Source organism: Kryptolebias marmoratus, linkage group LG17 (assembly GCF_001649575.2).
Source record: "Kryptolebias marmoratus isolate JLee-2015 linkage group LG17, ASM164957v2, whole genome shotgun sequence".
In the NCBI taxonomy this organism is placed as follows: Eukaryota; Metazoa; Chordata; class Actinopteri; order Cyprinodontiformes; family Rivulidae; genus Kryptolebias; species Kryptolebias marmoratus.
In genome coordinates this window covers 16975130-16991155 of record NC_051446.1, presented here as the reverse complement: position 1 = coordinate 16991155, position 16026 = coordinate 16975130, and the positions used below count along the sequence as shown (strand labels likewise).

The 16026-nt window shown below is 39.2% G+C and overlaps 2 protein-coding genes across 2 annotated transcripts in view; one reads left to right on the top strand and one right to left on the bottom strand.

Moving 5' to 3' along the window:
* The window catches only part of nhlrc2 (NHL repeat containing 2), a 17802-nt gene extending 13024 nt beyond the window's left edge, over positions 1-4778 (bottom strand). Inside the window, exons 1-2 of the mRNA XM_017439531.3 lie at positions 4584-4778; positions 2293-2445 (exon numbers count right to left, since the gene is read on the bottom strand). Coding sequence (XP_017295020.1) covers positions 2293-2445; positions 4584-4746 — 316 coding nt within the window. The 5' untranslated portion in view covers positions 4747-4778. The remainder of the gene's footprint in view (positions 1-2292; positions 2446-4583) is intronic.
* A 320-nt stretch (positions 4779-5098) lies between these two features.
* Positions 5099-15134, top strand: dclre1a (DNA cross-link repair 1A (PSO2 homolog, S. cerevisiae)). The gene is made up of 9 exons (XM_017433973.3): positions 5099-5746; positions 7633-8958; positions 9042-9175; positions 10168-10286; positions 11179-11322; positions 11428-11573; positions 12631-12785; positions 13315-13456; positions 14914-15134. The coding sequence occupies exons 1-9, from the start codon at positions 5356-5358 to the stop codon at positions 15078-15080; spliced, it is 2724 nt and encodes a 907-aa protein (XP_017289462.1). The 5' UTR covers positions 5099-5355; the 3' UTR covers positions 15081-15134.
* The last annotated feature ends 892 nt before the right edge of the window (positions 15135-16026 follow it).

Below are 16026 nucleotides of genomic sequence, written 5' to 3'. Positions count from 1 at the left end.
GACTGTGAGAGTGAATGGACAGGGCGGCGCCCACACCTCACGGACCAGAGCAGCAAACAAAATGTCCCCATGGCTGTGCCAACGATAAGGCAAGCATGACACCGTGTTCAGTCTGCTGCCAGCTCACAACTCAATTAGGAGATCCACACAAATAACCCTTTAAAACACGGATTTATGTTTAGATTTAGAAAGGTAAATGTAATATATATTTTTTTAGTCACAGCATCCATCTCCTGAATGGCCTGAATATTTTGATATATAAATGGTTAAAACAGCAAAGTATAAAATATTGGATTGTTTCATTCATTTTTTTGCAAACTATAAACAGGAAATCAATAAACTGATTTTGTGATATATATATATATATATATAAAAATACACATTAAATTTTGTTGTTTCATTTTAGTGTTTCTTTACAAACCGTTTTACATTTAAAGGTGTGTTTTTATTTTAATTTTGAGACCTAAAAGCCTGAACTTTACATCAGCCACAATTATTTCTTCTAAAGGTTTCTAAATTGTTTTAGAAAGTGCTTGAATCTGAGGTCACCTAGGATGTTCCAAAGGTCTGCGAGAAGCTCTGCTTTAAAGGTTTGACTTTATTTAGTGCTTTTTAAAACCTAAAGGGACAGCTTGGATCTTTTGAAGAGTGGTTCTTTAATCCGCCCAGGCCTTGGACCTGCGTGAACGTGCCGCTGGCTTGTTAATCCAGTCAGAATTAATCTCTGTTCCTTCAAATCAAGGTCATCCAAAGAACTATCTACAACAGGTAAGATGTTAATTTTTCACACCCTTTCCACAGAACCACACCGTCTCTTTGTGGACCTGCACCCCTCAGCAGGATGGTTGAAGGCTGTGCTTCATCAGCAGCAGCTATTTTAAAACAATACTACGAACCGCAGCGGTGTGAAGTTATGAGCGCCGTTCGGGGGGGCAGCTTGAAATTATTTTTAGCCACCGTCTCTTCGCGCCTGAGATAAGAGCCTTCCTGCTCTTGGAAAAAAAAGCAGAAAGTTGTACTACAGTCTCCTCCCTTCTCGAGTGAACTTACACGTTTTCCTGATGCTGAATGACACGACACATCTGCTTTCTCTCAGTATGAAGCTGTCAAACTTAAAAAAATATAAAATGAACGCGCTAAATAACGTAAGACACCATGTGAATTTACCAGGAGATTAATATAATTTTCATTGACACTTATACCACTTTGCTTTTCATTCATCTACTTTAAGTCCCTTTTTGTTTAATCTTTCAAATTGTCCTGGAGCAAACTGAAATTGTGGTGGAACAAATACCCATCTGTTTTACACACATTAGCCAGAGTTAATTAAAACCCGTGTTTTATTATGAGTTATGAAAATCTTTGTGCCTTTAAGAAAAGGGTCAGGACTATTCTTCTTTTTTTTCAAACTTGAAAACAAAACTATTAAAAGAGATTAAACCAAAAAGTCAAAATTAGCTCACTATGATACAGGAAAAAAAAAAAAAAGTAATATTGGGAAGAATTGTTGCCAAAAGTCCAAACCCCAAAACTAAACCACTTTTCTTACTTTTATTAAACACATCATGAGCTTCTGATTAAAAAGCACTTCGACATAAACATTAAATGTCTCTGTATGTGTGCCGAGGTTTGAAAAAAAAAATTCAGTATAAATGCAGAGGCTTGTTACTTAGTGCTGCACTTTATCAAACCGAATCACATAGTGTTTGTTCTCCTAATTGAGCTTATCTTTTCATTTTAATCTTCCTTTGTCTGGCGCATTTACAAGCTTTTCCACGGACAGGTGGGATGTTCTTGATACACAAAACAATTAGATTTTACTTTACTGTTCTGTGCGGTAAAATGCCCACTTTGGTATTTATGGAGCACATTAGCGAGCGATAAAGTGTTGTCCAAAACCATAAAACACTTTAAACGAAGAGACAAACAGCCAACAGGATAAAAATCACACAGTCAGAAAAGAAATGATAAAATCCAGAGCACAAAAACAAATTTACAGACAAAATTAATTCAAAGCTCGGTCATTATTTGCAATTCAAAGCCAAAGAAAATAAAAGTGTCTTAAGCTGTGTTTTAAAAGCTTCAACCAAGGGGGCACACTGGAATAAAATTTGTAGTAGTTGGTTTTCCTAATTCTCCCACAAGAAAAGGTTTTATCAGCAGATTTGTTTTCTTCTTCTTGTCTTAATTAAAATTATTTCCACACATGCCTAAAACAACCATATGCTACCTTTTTACTGTCCCAGCCACTGTGGATGTAGACCGCCATATTCCTCCTCAGAGTGCACAAACCTTTTACAGAGTGTCTCTCCTCCAGCTGGTGCAGGTCAGGCAGGATGTGCATGCAGTTGATGCAGCAGTAAGTGAAGAAGTCCAGCAGCACCACTTTACCATCCAGCTCCTTGTCCAAAGACAGAGGCCCCTCGGTGTTCAGCCACTCTAAACCTAGAGTGAACCAGAGGGAACAACAATGCTCTCGTATTTAGACAAACTTATTCTGGTTTGGACTAATCAGTGTAGCCAAAATAAATCTCTTTCTCCAAACTGAGGTCACTCAAAGACCTCTCTACAACAGGAAAAACATTAATTCGTTCTTTCAACAGAACCCCATTTGAAAAGAGCTGAACTATTGTTTTAAAATGATGTATTTTAACACTTCCTTCCTTCACATGAACTGTAGTTTGCATCAAATAACATTAATCAGACACATTTTATAGCAGACTTGCAAGTAAAACCAGTATTATCACTACAATTACATAAATATTGTTTTTATTTTTTTTTATTGTACTTGTCTGGGAAAAAAGATTCCTAATCATAGGAACACCTGATTTGATCAACTATCCAAACCATCTTTCTTCTAGCTTAATATAATAAGTGATAACCAACCAGGTTTGGGTTCAGTTTTAATAGTCAGGTGATACAAATGATTCTGGATTACAGTGTTTTTTTTCCTGCTATCCTGGAACTTTTATGCATCTTGTCTTTTGGCAATGATGACAAGTAAGAATCTGGTTTTAATCTATTCATTCAGTTTGATAAGACCACTAGGAATTCTGCAGAACGTATACGAAACTGCATTATTACGTTTGTTAGGACGTTTTATCTGCTCACAATCAGTTATCAAGATTTAAATAATTGTCAGCCTTCAAGATTCTTTACTGAAATTAAATATGTAGCTAATTTATGCAGTTCAAAAAACAAGTTATGCATAAATGCATAAATAAGGGGTAAAATACCCCTCAAACTCTGCGAAATGAGTAGAGTAATTTAGTCGTACATCCGGACAAAAGAAACGTCTTTGAATTCTTGCAGTAAAATTTTAATACTAATCACAGCAAAGACGCTATAAATAGGTTTGGAAGAGTTTTTTTTTTCCCCCTATCCCATGGGTTCTGATCCGGAATCAGTCTGTGGACTCGTAACCGTCCTACAGATCAGCTGTAGCCTCATACGTCCACACTAGCCAATACCGAAGGTTTGAACTGCATGGTGCACTGTCGTACGGAGTAACCTCACTGAGACATAAAACACAGTGGGAAACTCAGACGTTTGGAAACCTGTGTCTTTTGGGGGATGGGGGAACTTATACGAGCTACAGGTCACCATCTACTGGTGTGATAAAATATTGCTAACAAGCTAGATGATCACTCAACGGAAGATTGATCTGTAGATTTTTAGAGTATCAATATTATAGTAGGCAAGATGCAACTGTGGTGACTATAAACAAAATGCTGAATCTAATTTAATGCTTTCAGCTGTGTTGATTTTAGAAAACCGTGACAAAATACGATCTCAAATAACAGGCATAAATTATACTTAATGCACCTGATATTGGTGTGTTCATACAGGAAATAAACATTTATCCCATTTTAGCCAGTATATAATACAAATAGGGTTGGGGAAAGGTGCCATTTATTTTGTCAGGTAATTTTAGACCTTTGTTAATTTAGCCACCCCCATGTTCATTAGATAGTAAGATGCAAGAAAGTAGTAGGACCTAAATAAAACATAAAACGAAGAACAAAATGGGGATAAAAATGCTTACAATACTGTTTTTCTCTTTTTCATGATAAATGTAACAATCATCAAGTAACACATTTGACCGCTTACTTTTAAAAGGGAATGGCTCCACAAATATAAAAGACAAACATACAAATTTGCAGTAATTTGCTGTATATTTACATACAACTTCCTAATAGAAAATAGCTTGACCACAAGAAACTGAGTTCTGTTTTAAGAAGTTTCTGGGCTGAGGTGCCACACAACAGGAAGTTTTATAATCACTGAAATGTCGATAGAACCTAAATTAAGCAGCTGCTCAGTGCTCTCAGTTTGTTCAAAGTTTAGACTTTGTTGCTGCTTTAAATGAGTTGGAGTAGATAAGCTAACTAGCTTTTTTTAAAGGTGAAAGTGCATGTGCTCTAAGAATCATATTAAACTGTTCGGAGTTTGCTTAATACCGACAAACAGGAAAACTGTAAACTATTCACTTATTTTAATAAAATGCAGAGTTGTCAAACTCCTGTCAAACTCTTGCGTGGAGCTGATTTGCTAAGGAAGCTAAAGATAGAACATAGGCGAACCGGTGTGGAAATCGGGGATCTTCAGGTCCTCTCTCGCATCTGCCTTTTCCAGATACTCGTAGACTAGTTTTTCCTTTTCTTCTTGTGTGGCAGCATCATCCAATGCGTTATCGAGCTGACTCTGGATGGGAAACAGTGCAGAGAGGCTGCACTGGGCCGCCATGTTTACGCCGACATCTACAATCCTTTCCAGGAGGAGCGTCATCAGTTGTCTGACAGAAAGTCGACCAATCACAGCCGTTTAATACAAACAACCAATCACAGCAGGGTTTGGAGACAACAATGTAGATTCACGCCACTGATTTCGATACGAAGGTGAAAATATTATAAAAAATATTATTCTTGTAAAGTTCTTGTTTTGTAATATTATGGTTACTGTAAACTCAAGAAATTAACGGCAGGAAGGTGATATTTTTTTGAAGTCTTAAAATAAAATATCGTTAGACTTTAATTTTAGGAAACATGTCGAAAGTGCAGTTCTTTTTACAGTGCTGTCTTTACTTAATTTAGTGTTGTACTGTGGCGGTAAGTGTTGCTAATTTAGAGACAGTACGGATGTACAGGAGCAAAGGGTATTTTTATATATGTATAAAAGAAATGTGTTTTGTAATTAACATACTTTAGAAACAGTTTTAGAGAGAATTTCACACACAAAAATAAGGAATATTACTTATGTCCTAACCGCGGAATGTTATGAAACGGTTCTTGTGTAATAGTTTAGTAACGCTGGTTCTGAGGAAACTCTGGCGTTTTATATTTATCTCTGGTCCAAATGTCACAGAAGGACGACTCTGAAAGTGACATTTGGGAATATAAGCCTCTCGAGAAGAAAAGGAAAACAAAAGAATCGCAGTCTGTGACCAAAAGAAGATGCACTTTTAAGAAAACTTCCAAGAAAGACACGTCTCTCTCAGTCAAGTCAAAAGAAAAGAGTGAAAAAGCTGAAAGTGGAGATTGGGCAAATAGCAAATTAGAGACTGCCAGTTCGTCTTTTAAGTTGTCTCCTGCTACAGAGGCAATCCCAAGTGGCAACAATGCGGCTGAGAGATCATCATCTGAAGACTATTGTCCCATCTGTCAGATGCCATTCTTCATTTTGGTTGTCCAGTCCCAGAGATGGCACGTTGCTGAATGCCTGGACACCCCCAGGGACAAATGTCAAGGTATGGACATCCACAAGAAGCTGACACTGATGCCAAATAATAAGTCACACACTATCTTTCCTTGATGGCATGTACAGTTATGGTAAAAATAATTGAATAAGACTTTATAAATCCTCATATGAAAATATAAGTGATTGAGGAAAAGTAGATAAAACCAAAATTGTTATTACATTTTAGAAAGTCCTGAGGGTTTTGGTTAACCTGGAAATAATTGATCATTTGTTGATAATATCAAGCAAAACTCAGCAAGCAGCCTAATGAAATATTTTCCCATTATTGTGTCAAATTCTATAGTAAAGAAGCACTGTGATCGCTTTTTTTACTTTTGCCACTCTGTCTGAAGTTCTTGTCTGCCTATATAGAGGCAGAGTCTTAAATAGGTTCTTGTAGTCATGTCTTTGTACAACACACAATACTACATTTCCTGTTATTCCCTTTATTCCTGTTCTTGTCAGAATCTTTGAAATTTCATTCCTCCTGCTTTTGGATTTGCTCCTGGGCTACATCTGTAATGTCTTCAACTTGTGAGGAATATGAGCTCTTATTTTGAGTATAAGTCTGTTCAGTCTAATCTGTTCCTGCGTATTAAACGGCTTTCCCATTGGCATGGTTACCCATTGTAGCACATGTTTAAAAATGTCCAAAATATCAAAAGAAAATGTTTAAGCAGCACAGTATACAAACCAGTGTGAGGAAAAAAAATCATCAAAAGTTAAAGTTTTTAACAGAAAAAAAAGCTCATTTGTCAATAATTTATTAAGAAGTTTGCGAAGTTCCATCTAAAAAAAAAAAGAAACTTACAAGACTTATGCAACGATATAAGTTAGAAAGACAAGACCAAAATTGGAATTTTTAACGCACAATGGTTCATTTGGCAAAAACAAAACAAATCAGCTGTTAACTACAATAAATACGTTGGGCTCATATTGGAGCCACAGGAGCCAAGTGGCTCACACTTATATGGTCAGCCACAAACTCATCTGTATATTCAAGTACTCTGGAGATACAATGGACCATCTGTCTGGTACCTAATGCTCAAAATTGGGTCGTGCAGTTGTTTTGGAGCAGCTCTACAACGTCCAACCATCAATCTTCCAACTCAAGAACAGCGTACAGTGTAAGGGTTAAAAACAACATGGACTCAAATTATCTAACCTGCTTAGACCTGGTGAAAATGCTCACACTTAAAGTGCTGATTTGTTTTCATTGTAATTGCCTAAAAAGTAGGATGAGTAGACTTTAAAACAGTTTTTAAATAGAACTCTGAACTCCTGTAATACTAGAAATCCAGTTAATTGAATGGACTTGTTTTTAGTTAATTTTATTACCTTTAACACGTTGTTCAGTGATCTTTTTTGTTTTTATTCATACTATTTTCGAGAGATGTTGCAGATGTAGCAGTGTGTGAACATTGTATACAAGTCATACAGTGACAATAAAGATGATTCTATTCTGGTTTATTCTAAACAGCTGGCTTTGGTTCGTGTGATTTATTATATATTAGTTTACCCCTCTTAGCTTTTTTTATTATCCATTATCAAGTGAGATCATGTCACTGGACATGTTGCAAGCTGCCCTTCTTGTGGCTTATTTTAGGATTGTAGCTTGGAGAGAATAATCTAAAGCTGTTACAGTAGAAAGTAGTTTTGCTTTAAAATGTTGTATAAAAATAATTATAAATTCAGCTTTCTAATGAGATTTTCCAAGTGATTAACTTTTGGCTGCCAGAGTAAGAGCAGAATGAACTTTTAGTGTTACAGATGGTAGGTGATTTGCATAAAAACAGCTCAAAGTCATTCAGCATTTCTTCTGCTAAAGTGCTTTTGAATTATACTCATTCCTAACTCCGCTCTGACAGCCCGTTTATGTTTAATTTGTTCATACAGAATGTCCAGATGGTCTTCAGTGTTCCTCCACAATCCCAAACCACTACAAGAAGTTCAACCACACGCTCCTCGCCCACGGTCGGGCAAATAGCAGCACAGCTGTCCTCAGTCTGTCTCAGCAAGCCGAAACACGCAGTGACGCAAGCTTCGGTTCATTGCCAGGACTGACAGACAGTGATGTGAACAGCTGTAGTTTAGATGCTTCTCAGGGCAAAGCGCTCAGCCTTTCTCCTTTGTCCAGTCAGAGCGCCTCTCCTGAAAACAATAACACTCCGTCAAAACCTGCCAACAGCCTCCTGTTGCTGCGCTCTCCTGCCCCTGACGATTTGAAGAAAAAGAAAGGCTGGTTGTCGTCTAACAGGGGCCAGAAGTCAACTGTAGCCTCACAAGGTAAAACAGAGATTTCATCCACTCCTGTCAAGGAAATAACGACAAGTCAAGCTTGTGAGATTTTACCTAAAGATGAAACTTCTCTTGAAATTGATGACAGAATATCCTACTCTCCACTGTCTGAGCTCCCTGCAGAGACTGAAGCCAGTAATGAGTGTAGGAAAGCTCTTTTTAATAATGACAAGTCTGATGAAGAGTCCATGATGCTGTTTAATGACAGCTTCTCAAGTGAAGATGAGATCCTTGCTGATTTCATAGATAATTTGGAAGATGGTGAAATGGCATTAGAGGAGCCGTCCTCTTCCAGCACTCAGGTGGGTTCAGTTTCTTCATTAGCACCTGCTAATCAAGCCTCCACAGATGCTACAAGCAGAGCTGAGCCCGGATCTACCTTTCAGTCGCCACAGAGTCTTGTTTTAGAGCATCTCAGAGAAGCTCTTTTTAGTTCAGAAGGTCAGCGTAGTCAAAACTCAAGCGACACGATCCAATCAGAAACACTTTGTACAGCTGATCAAGTGCCTTCATTTCAAGACTTCTCTGGGAAAAGATCTCAAAACATGCCGCCTCATAAAGGCCACAGCAGGGTGGGCCAGGCCTCTGGCTTGAAGCAGACGGACATCGGGGTGTTTTTTGGCCTCAGACCGCTCAAGGAGGAGAAGAACGAGACGGAAAGTGGCGCAGACGAGCCCGGCGCTTCCTCCGTTCCAACAACTGGTGGGAACTCGAAACAGAAACGACAAAGGAGGGACAGGCAGCTCAAAAGCACCGCTGCCGATTTGTCCCAGTCCACGGAAACTGGAAACGACTTGAGTTCAAGGAGCGCTCGAGAAGATTCAGGACGGGGAGGGAGGAGAGGATGGAGAACACGGTGGACCAGAGGGGGTCCCGGCGGAGAAGGGCAGCTGCCTCGTTGTCCGTTTTATAAAAAAATTCCAGGTCAGTGATAAATGAATTGGACGTCATATAATTTTAATATGAAATGATGCAGTTTTGTGACTTGAGATTTATCTAAATTTCAGGCACAAAGTTTGTCGTGGATGCATTTCGTTATGGAGAGATTGAGGGCATCGCTGCCTACTTCCTGACACATTTCCACTCGGACCATTACGGAGGGTTGACCAAGAGCTCTACATTTCCAATCTACTGTAACAAAGTAAGTAAAGCATCGACCGCTATTGTTGTTGTCGTTCTGTTTCATGCCATGTTGGGACCAAACCTCAATCTATTTGGGGTTGTGCATTACTGCCAAAGCTGATGGCTTTCATGTTTGTTTTTCTGAAGGTAGAAAACAGTCGTGAAGAACTTTAGTTTGTACAGAAAGACGGGAGAGGTGACCCAGTTCACAGTTGTCTGCGGTTTTAACGCACAGGATCCCATTTCCCTTCCGAGGCTTGATGGTTCCCGAGTGTTTATTGGGGAGTTTCACGAAACGGCCCGCTTTTTAAACATGTGCAGCTCATTAAAGCCTCCTGGCTGCTGCCGTCCACAGAACTCATACGAGGCGTACCTGATCCACTTGTTATCTCACAGCGCAGCGTCGGCTCAGTAATGAAAAACGGGCTCGCAGTTGCCAGCGGTGAATACCAATTTGTCAATAACTGTGACTGGTTGATTGAAGCCAATTAAATTTTGAAAAGCTGTTATTTTGTATGTTTGTTTTTTTTTCAGTTGTGGAAAGAAACGTATGATGTGCAAGAAATTAAAAGTATTGGTGGCTTAGTTAGTCTTGTGCATGTGATTTATTAAATGTTTAAGTGAAGCTGTAAATTACTGAGCTACTTATTTAATTTAGATGTTATTTACTATTTGAACCTTAAATGAGCAGAGTATATAAAGCATCTGCTTCTGGAGCTTTCATTATTGTATTTAGGAACTACTAAAGACTTGTAGCTATGTTTAAAGATAAAAAAAGAGCATATTTGCAAAAGAGACTGAATCTCTAATCAGATTTATCACAGCGGACTGTCTGTTAGGTCAGAGAAATTCAACAAGGGTGGATTATTGCCAACTATTTTAGAGCTATAATAGGTTTTACTCCCATCTTTTGGTTTAAAACATAGTTTTTAATAATGAAAGTTAACATGAGATTTCTGATTTCTTGTATGAGAAACTTGCGTTGATCTTTTATTTATTTCTTTTGGCCAGATCACAGGAAACCTGGTGAGGAGCAAACTGAGGGTGGCAGAGCAGTACGTCCACGTCCTCCCCATGAACACTGAAGTCAGTGTGGAGGGAGTCCGGGTCATCCTGCTGGACGCCAACCAGTGAGTCATCCGTGAAATCAGTGGGGATCAGCTTCGCTGCGTTTTATGCACAGTCTGCACTACAGGAGTTCTTCAAAGTTATAAAAGATGAAGGCAAAACTGGACACGCTGTAGATGTAATGTTGATCAGAATGTGTTTAAAGTTACTTGAGAAAACACTAAAATCCAAAGATCATAATCAAGCTCATAAGTTTTATTGTTATCAATGACTATTATAATATTAATTATTTGAATCAGGTTGACTCCAAAAGTTAATGAAGTGTTGATGTACAGCCAGTGATTGTTTTCTGAGAGTTTCATTAAAATTTGTTTAGTGGTTCATGAGATATTTTGCTAACAGACAAGGTTGACTCTAGTAGTTAAGGGCAGAGTTGTAAAAACAGATGTTGCGCGATCAATTAACGCTTTGCAAATGTAACGGGAATGACTCTCAGCTACTACCACACCACATTTTAGTCCATTATCTGCAAAGTTTTTCTAGCCATTTTTACGTTTGCTAAGTTTGCTTAGCTGTGGCGGCCATTTTGAATGGGGTTGACTAGTTGTTACAGTTGCATCCAGTCATTACTTTCTGGGAATTTTAATAAAATCCATAATCATGGATTTAAAAAGAACTGATACCCAATGTGTTACTTGGATAATAAATATAAGATATAGCTTTTAAAAGTTCAGGACATTTTTTTTGAACGTATGAATCCCTGCTTCCAGTCATATTGACATCTGATGAAATAAATTCCAAGAAATTCCTGCAGCGTTCCAGTTTTTCGCTCGACAAAGACAGTAGTTTAATATTTACGATCCCGGACTTGTTCCGTGTTCAGTTAACATTCGGCAGCTTTTCCTCCTGCTCCGTCTCCAGCCTCACGTCCTTCCTGTGTCCGCTCTCTCCCAGCTGTCCAGGAGCTGCCATGCTGCTGTTCTTCCTCCCCGATGGCCAGACGGTCCTCCACACCGGTGACTTCAGAGCCGACCCCTCCATGGAGGCTTACCCTGAGCTCGTCAGCTGCCGGGTGCAGACGCTCTACTTGGACACCACGTCAGCATTTTCGTTCTGTTTTGATTTTGTTGCTGCAGTTAATCTGTGTAAATTGCGCAGAACTAAAGCTGGTTTTCCTGTGTAAACTGTGGTGTGTGTGTGCAGATACTGCAGCCCTGAATACACCTTTCCCACGCAGCAGGAAGTCATCAGTTTTGCAGCCAGTACAGCCTTCGAGTTGGTGACTCTTAACCCTCGGACACTCGTGGTGTGTGGATCGTACTCTGTGGGGAAGGAAAAGGTCTTTCTAGGTATGTGACAACCCAGGTTTGAAATGTCAAGCAATAAACACTACAATTTTCTTTTTTTTAACATCATCTCTAATACCTGCTGTATGTACATTGAAGAAAAGCCATCAGCATGAACCACTTCATGCTTCTTTTTTATATATATATATATATATATATATATATATATATATATATATATATATATATATATATATATATATATATATATATATATATATATATATAAAATAGCCTTTTACCACTTTTATCCTGTTAAAGGTCACATTGTTATTGAAATGGGAGCGGCTTGAAGCTTTTGAATTTGTCTCCTTGGTGTGTTGTCCTCATGTGGGGGCAGCATGTCCTCTGGTGACGTGCGTGAACACTGGTTTGTTGTACGTCTGCATAGAGAAGCACTTAAAAAAAAAAAAAAGAAAATTTTTGTTTTGAAAAGGAACAGTGTTCATTTTTAAAATCACTTCTGCCTCAGAGAGCTCTCGAAACGGAGACGGACGATGGGTTTTTCTTAACTATACCTTTCAGTTTAGCTGCTATTAACTCATTTATTTTGTATTGTATGGTTAGTTGTATAAAATGCGAGACAAAATGCAGTGTTGGTGCTGAAATTTAGTACAAGTGCTGAAACTGAGCTGTTAAAAATGGCATAAAAATATAAACATAAAGCACGTATATTGAAGCATATTTTGAAGAGAACAATGTTTATGAATGAACTGAAGAGATCATAATGTATTTCTATGTGGAAAGAAAATTGTTACTAAAGTTTCTTTTCTTCTTTAAGTATAAAAATTACAAAAACAAACTCAGCACCATCTTCTGAATGAGCTGAACATTTTGATATATGAATGGCTAAAATAGCACAAAGTATGCTGGAGTCGAATTGCAAAAAAAAGCAACTCATTCTAAAAATAAAAAGAGGGAAAACAACAGAGCGAACGCTGACTCAGCATTCACACAACGAGTAACTTTTATGTTCCGGTGAAATTCTTTTTAAGTGAAATGCAGTTTATCTGTGACTGCTGCTTACTCAGCCGATGTTCTGCTGTATTTTTATTTTTAGCTCTGGCTGAGGCCTTGGGGTCCAAGGTTTGCCTCTCCAGAGACAAATACAACACCATGTGCTGCCTGGAGTCCGAGCAAATCAGGAACCGGATAACCACTGACTGGAAGGCAGCCCAGGTCCATGTGCTGCCCATGATGCAGCTCTCCTTCAAAGTGGGTGCAGCAGTTTGCTTTTTATTAATTAATGGTTAAAAGAAAATGTCCTCTTAAGATTTCCACAATGTACTTTTTATTCTTTTCAGCATATTTAGCACATAATACTCGAAGCAGTCTGAAGTGGAGTGTTTTAAATGTTTTTAGAAATGGTAACTCATAGTTTATAAATGTAAAATGTGTTCCTAGAAGTTGCAAGATAATTAAATTTGCCATCTGTTTAACCCCAGATAAGCACTGGAACTGCTGTAATTCACACATCACCAGGCACAGAAAAGCCAACTTCCAGGAAATAAATGCTGCGGTTTAGCTTTTTAATTTGTGATCTTATTAACATCCCTGAGCACTGTCAACAGAAAGAGCTGCTGAAATGGGGGGGATAAAAAATAAAATGTATTTACAGGAATGCTGACGGGAAAAGAGCGGGAGGAAAAATACTTGTCAGTTTTCAGAAGTTCATACTCGGAGGGAAACATTGATTCTTTTTGAATGGGTCGAGTTTTCTCTTGTTTCTCCATCTGCTCTGCAGAAGCTGCAGGATCACCTGGCACGCTTTGCATCACTATACGACCAGCTGGTGGCCTTCAAACCCACAGGCTGGACCTTCAGCGAGCAGGTGGAGGCGGTGGGAGCCGTCCAGCCGCAGATCAGCGGCAACATCTCTGTCTACGGTGAGACGAAGGGGTTTTTATTTTAGTTTAAGGTTAAAAACACTGGGATATCTTTCTTTTTGATATTGGCTCATTCCGGCAGGGCTTAATAACAAAACCAAGAATGTTGCTTGCTTTATTTCATTAATCCTTTAGCTCCCTCTGTGGGGAAACGGGAGTAGAAAAGTTAAAAGTTACTTCTTATTCAGTGCGTTTAAAGATGGAGATGTTTGTATTGTAGTCTCACCAACGGGCAGCGCAGTTGGACAGAAATCAGGCATGAAAGCCCAGAGCCTGAAACAAGCTGCGGCTTGATTTGTAAATGTAAATCAAGCCAGTTTTTGCCTGACAATCATGCGGTTGATGTTCTGAATGGATTCATCACCTGCATCATCCATCTGGCTTGTAGCCTGCAGCCAAAAAGGCTTTTGTGACACACAGTAACGCATCAATCCTGCCTCTTCAACAGTTTGTCACTCAAGTACAAGTGGATTTACTGTATTTATTTATTTTTCTTCCACTGTCTTCCTCTACATTCTACTGCCGTCACTAATATTGAACCTCGCCTGCAGGAGGAGCGGGCTGATGGCTTGATTGGGCTCCATTTTATCTAAATCTGTTAAATGTAGACCTCAGATCAACGTGTGGAGGGGTGAAGTAAGGACAAACACGAGGAAGAAGCTTTACTGCAGCCTTTTTTTTCTGAAACAAAAAAATCCTTTCATAGTCTGTATCTGACGTGGGTCTTTAGCGTGCAGCTCCTCTCGCTGATTGTCTAATATCCCATCATCCTTTTGGCCATCATTCGTTTTGGCTCTCCGTCAGATTTTTCACCTCAAACCAAATTGCCCATTTACGAGCTGTGATGCTTTAATCGAGAAATTAAGAATGGAAATGAGCTGACAAATTAAAAGTGTGTGGGGGGGGGAAGCCTCTCAGGGTCGGGTCCTAGCATCTGTTCAGCTCCCCACAGCACTCCTTTCTTTGATAAATTGAAAGATTTAGATGATTGGAGCCGTTTTGCAATAATCTTAAGCGCTACTCGTCGCAAAGGTAAGAAATTAAACACCAAGGGTCTCCTGAACTACATCAAACGGTGCAGTTTAAAAAGAGTTTCCACCAGTAGATTTCCAGATTTATTTTATCTACATGCTTAACAAGTCTGAGTGCAAACAAGCACCAACACATCAAAACTGTCGGATCTCGATCCCAAACGGCTCCTCCATGGACATCGCCATCGTTGACCTATTTTTGGTCACTTTGCCGCTTTCTGTAGGTAAACAAACATGTGGAAGTTGGCATCTTACAGGTATTTTATTTAAGGACACATTACTCATCAGCATCACACAAATATCTTGTGGATGTCGTTTCTTTTTTTTGGACCGGTCTTGATGATTTCGAGCGTCTTTTTAAAGGGAGGGAGGGGAGTTTCAGATGAATGAATTTACAGGTAAAAGGTTTCCTCCTCTCCCTTGCAGGAATCCCGTACAGTGAGCACAGCAGCTTCTTGGAGCTGAAGCGATTCGTTCAGTGGCTCCGGCCCCTCAAGATCATTCCTACGGTCAACGTTGGCAGCTGGTCGAGTAGGAAGGCCATGGAGAGCTGCTTCAGAGAGTGGACAACGGAAAGTAAAGCCAAACTGTGAAGACCGAATTCATCAGGTTAAAACGGCAATAACTCCGCATTCCTTTTTTTTTTTTAAAAAGCAAAAGGTTGGACTGATGCTGATATCCTCTTGGAGCAGGTTCTGGTTTTGACTTTTAATGAAGCTGTTTACACAGACATGTTTACAGTTCAAACCTGACACGGAGACATTCTGCACGCCGCCGCTGAACTAACTGGATGTCGCCTGCTGTGGCCACCTCCCGCTTCATCTCTTCCTTCATCAGCGTGCTGCTTTTAAACTTTTTGTAAGCGTTTGGGTTTTTTTTTTTTTAAATGTGAAATTAAATAAAATTTTAACACCACTAACTTGTTTTATTAGTCTTTCTCCTACACAAAGATACAGTGATGGCACATTTGCTGCTTTTGGTTTTGACATCAAATGTTTCTGCCATTGAACATCTGAAGACATGTTATCTAATGAAGTAATCTGCAGCGGTGTGTGCAGCAGCTCCGTTAGGGAACACGTATCTTTGAGCGAGTCTTTGCTCTGTTGTGTGGCGGAGCTGAATCTGCAAACTCCGTTTTTTTTTTGAAGCCGTCGGCTCTTTTCAGGCGTTTCATCTCTGAGGCGACAGAGGCGTGCAGTAAAGATCCCCGAGTCGCTGCGAAGCGGGCTTTTTCAGTCAAACGAGTCCTTCGTCTCCTGCTGGTTCTGTGTGTTTCGGTTTCAAAACAGCAGCCTGGGGTGAAACGGCAATAAATGCTAGATTACTCATCAAGGAAAAAGGTTTGGTGTTGTAGAGTGCTTTTAGCACCTGCAACTAAAAGGTGAAAGGGCAATATATTCCATGAAACACCTGACAAACTCTACATCTTGTGATATCAGCACCGTTTTTAAGTTCTGACCTAAACTGCTCCAACTCTGCCATTTCTCAACATAAGATTATTACAATCTAAGGTCAGCGATGATTACCTGAAAGTTTCAT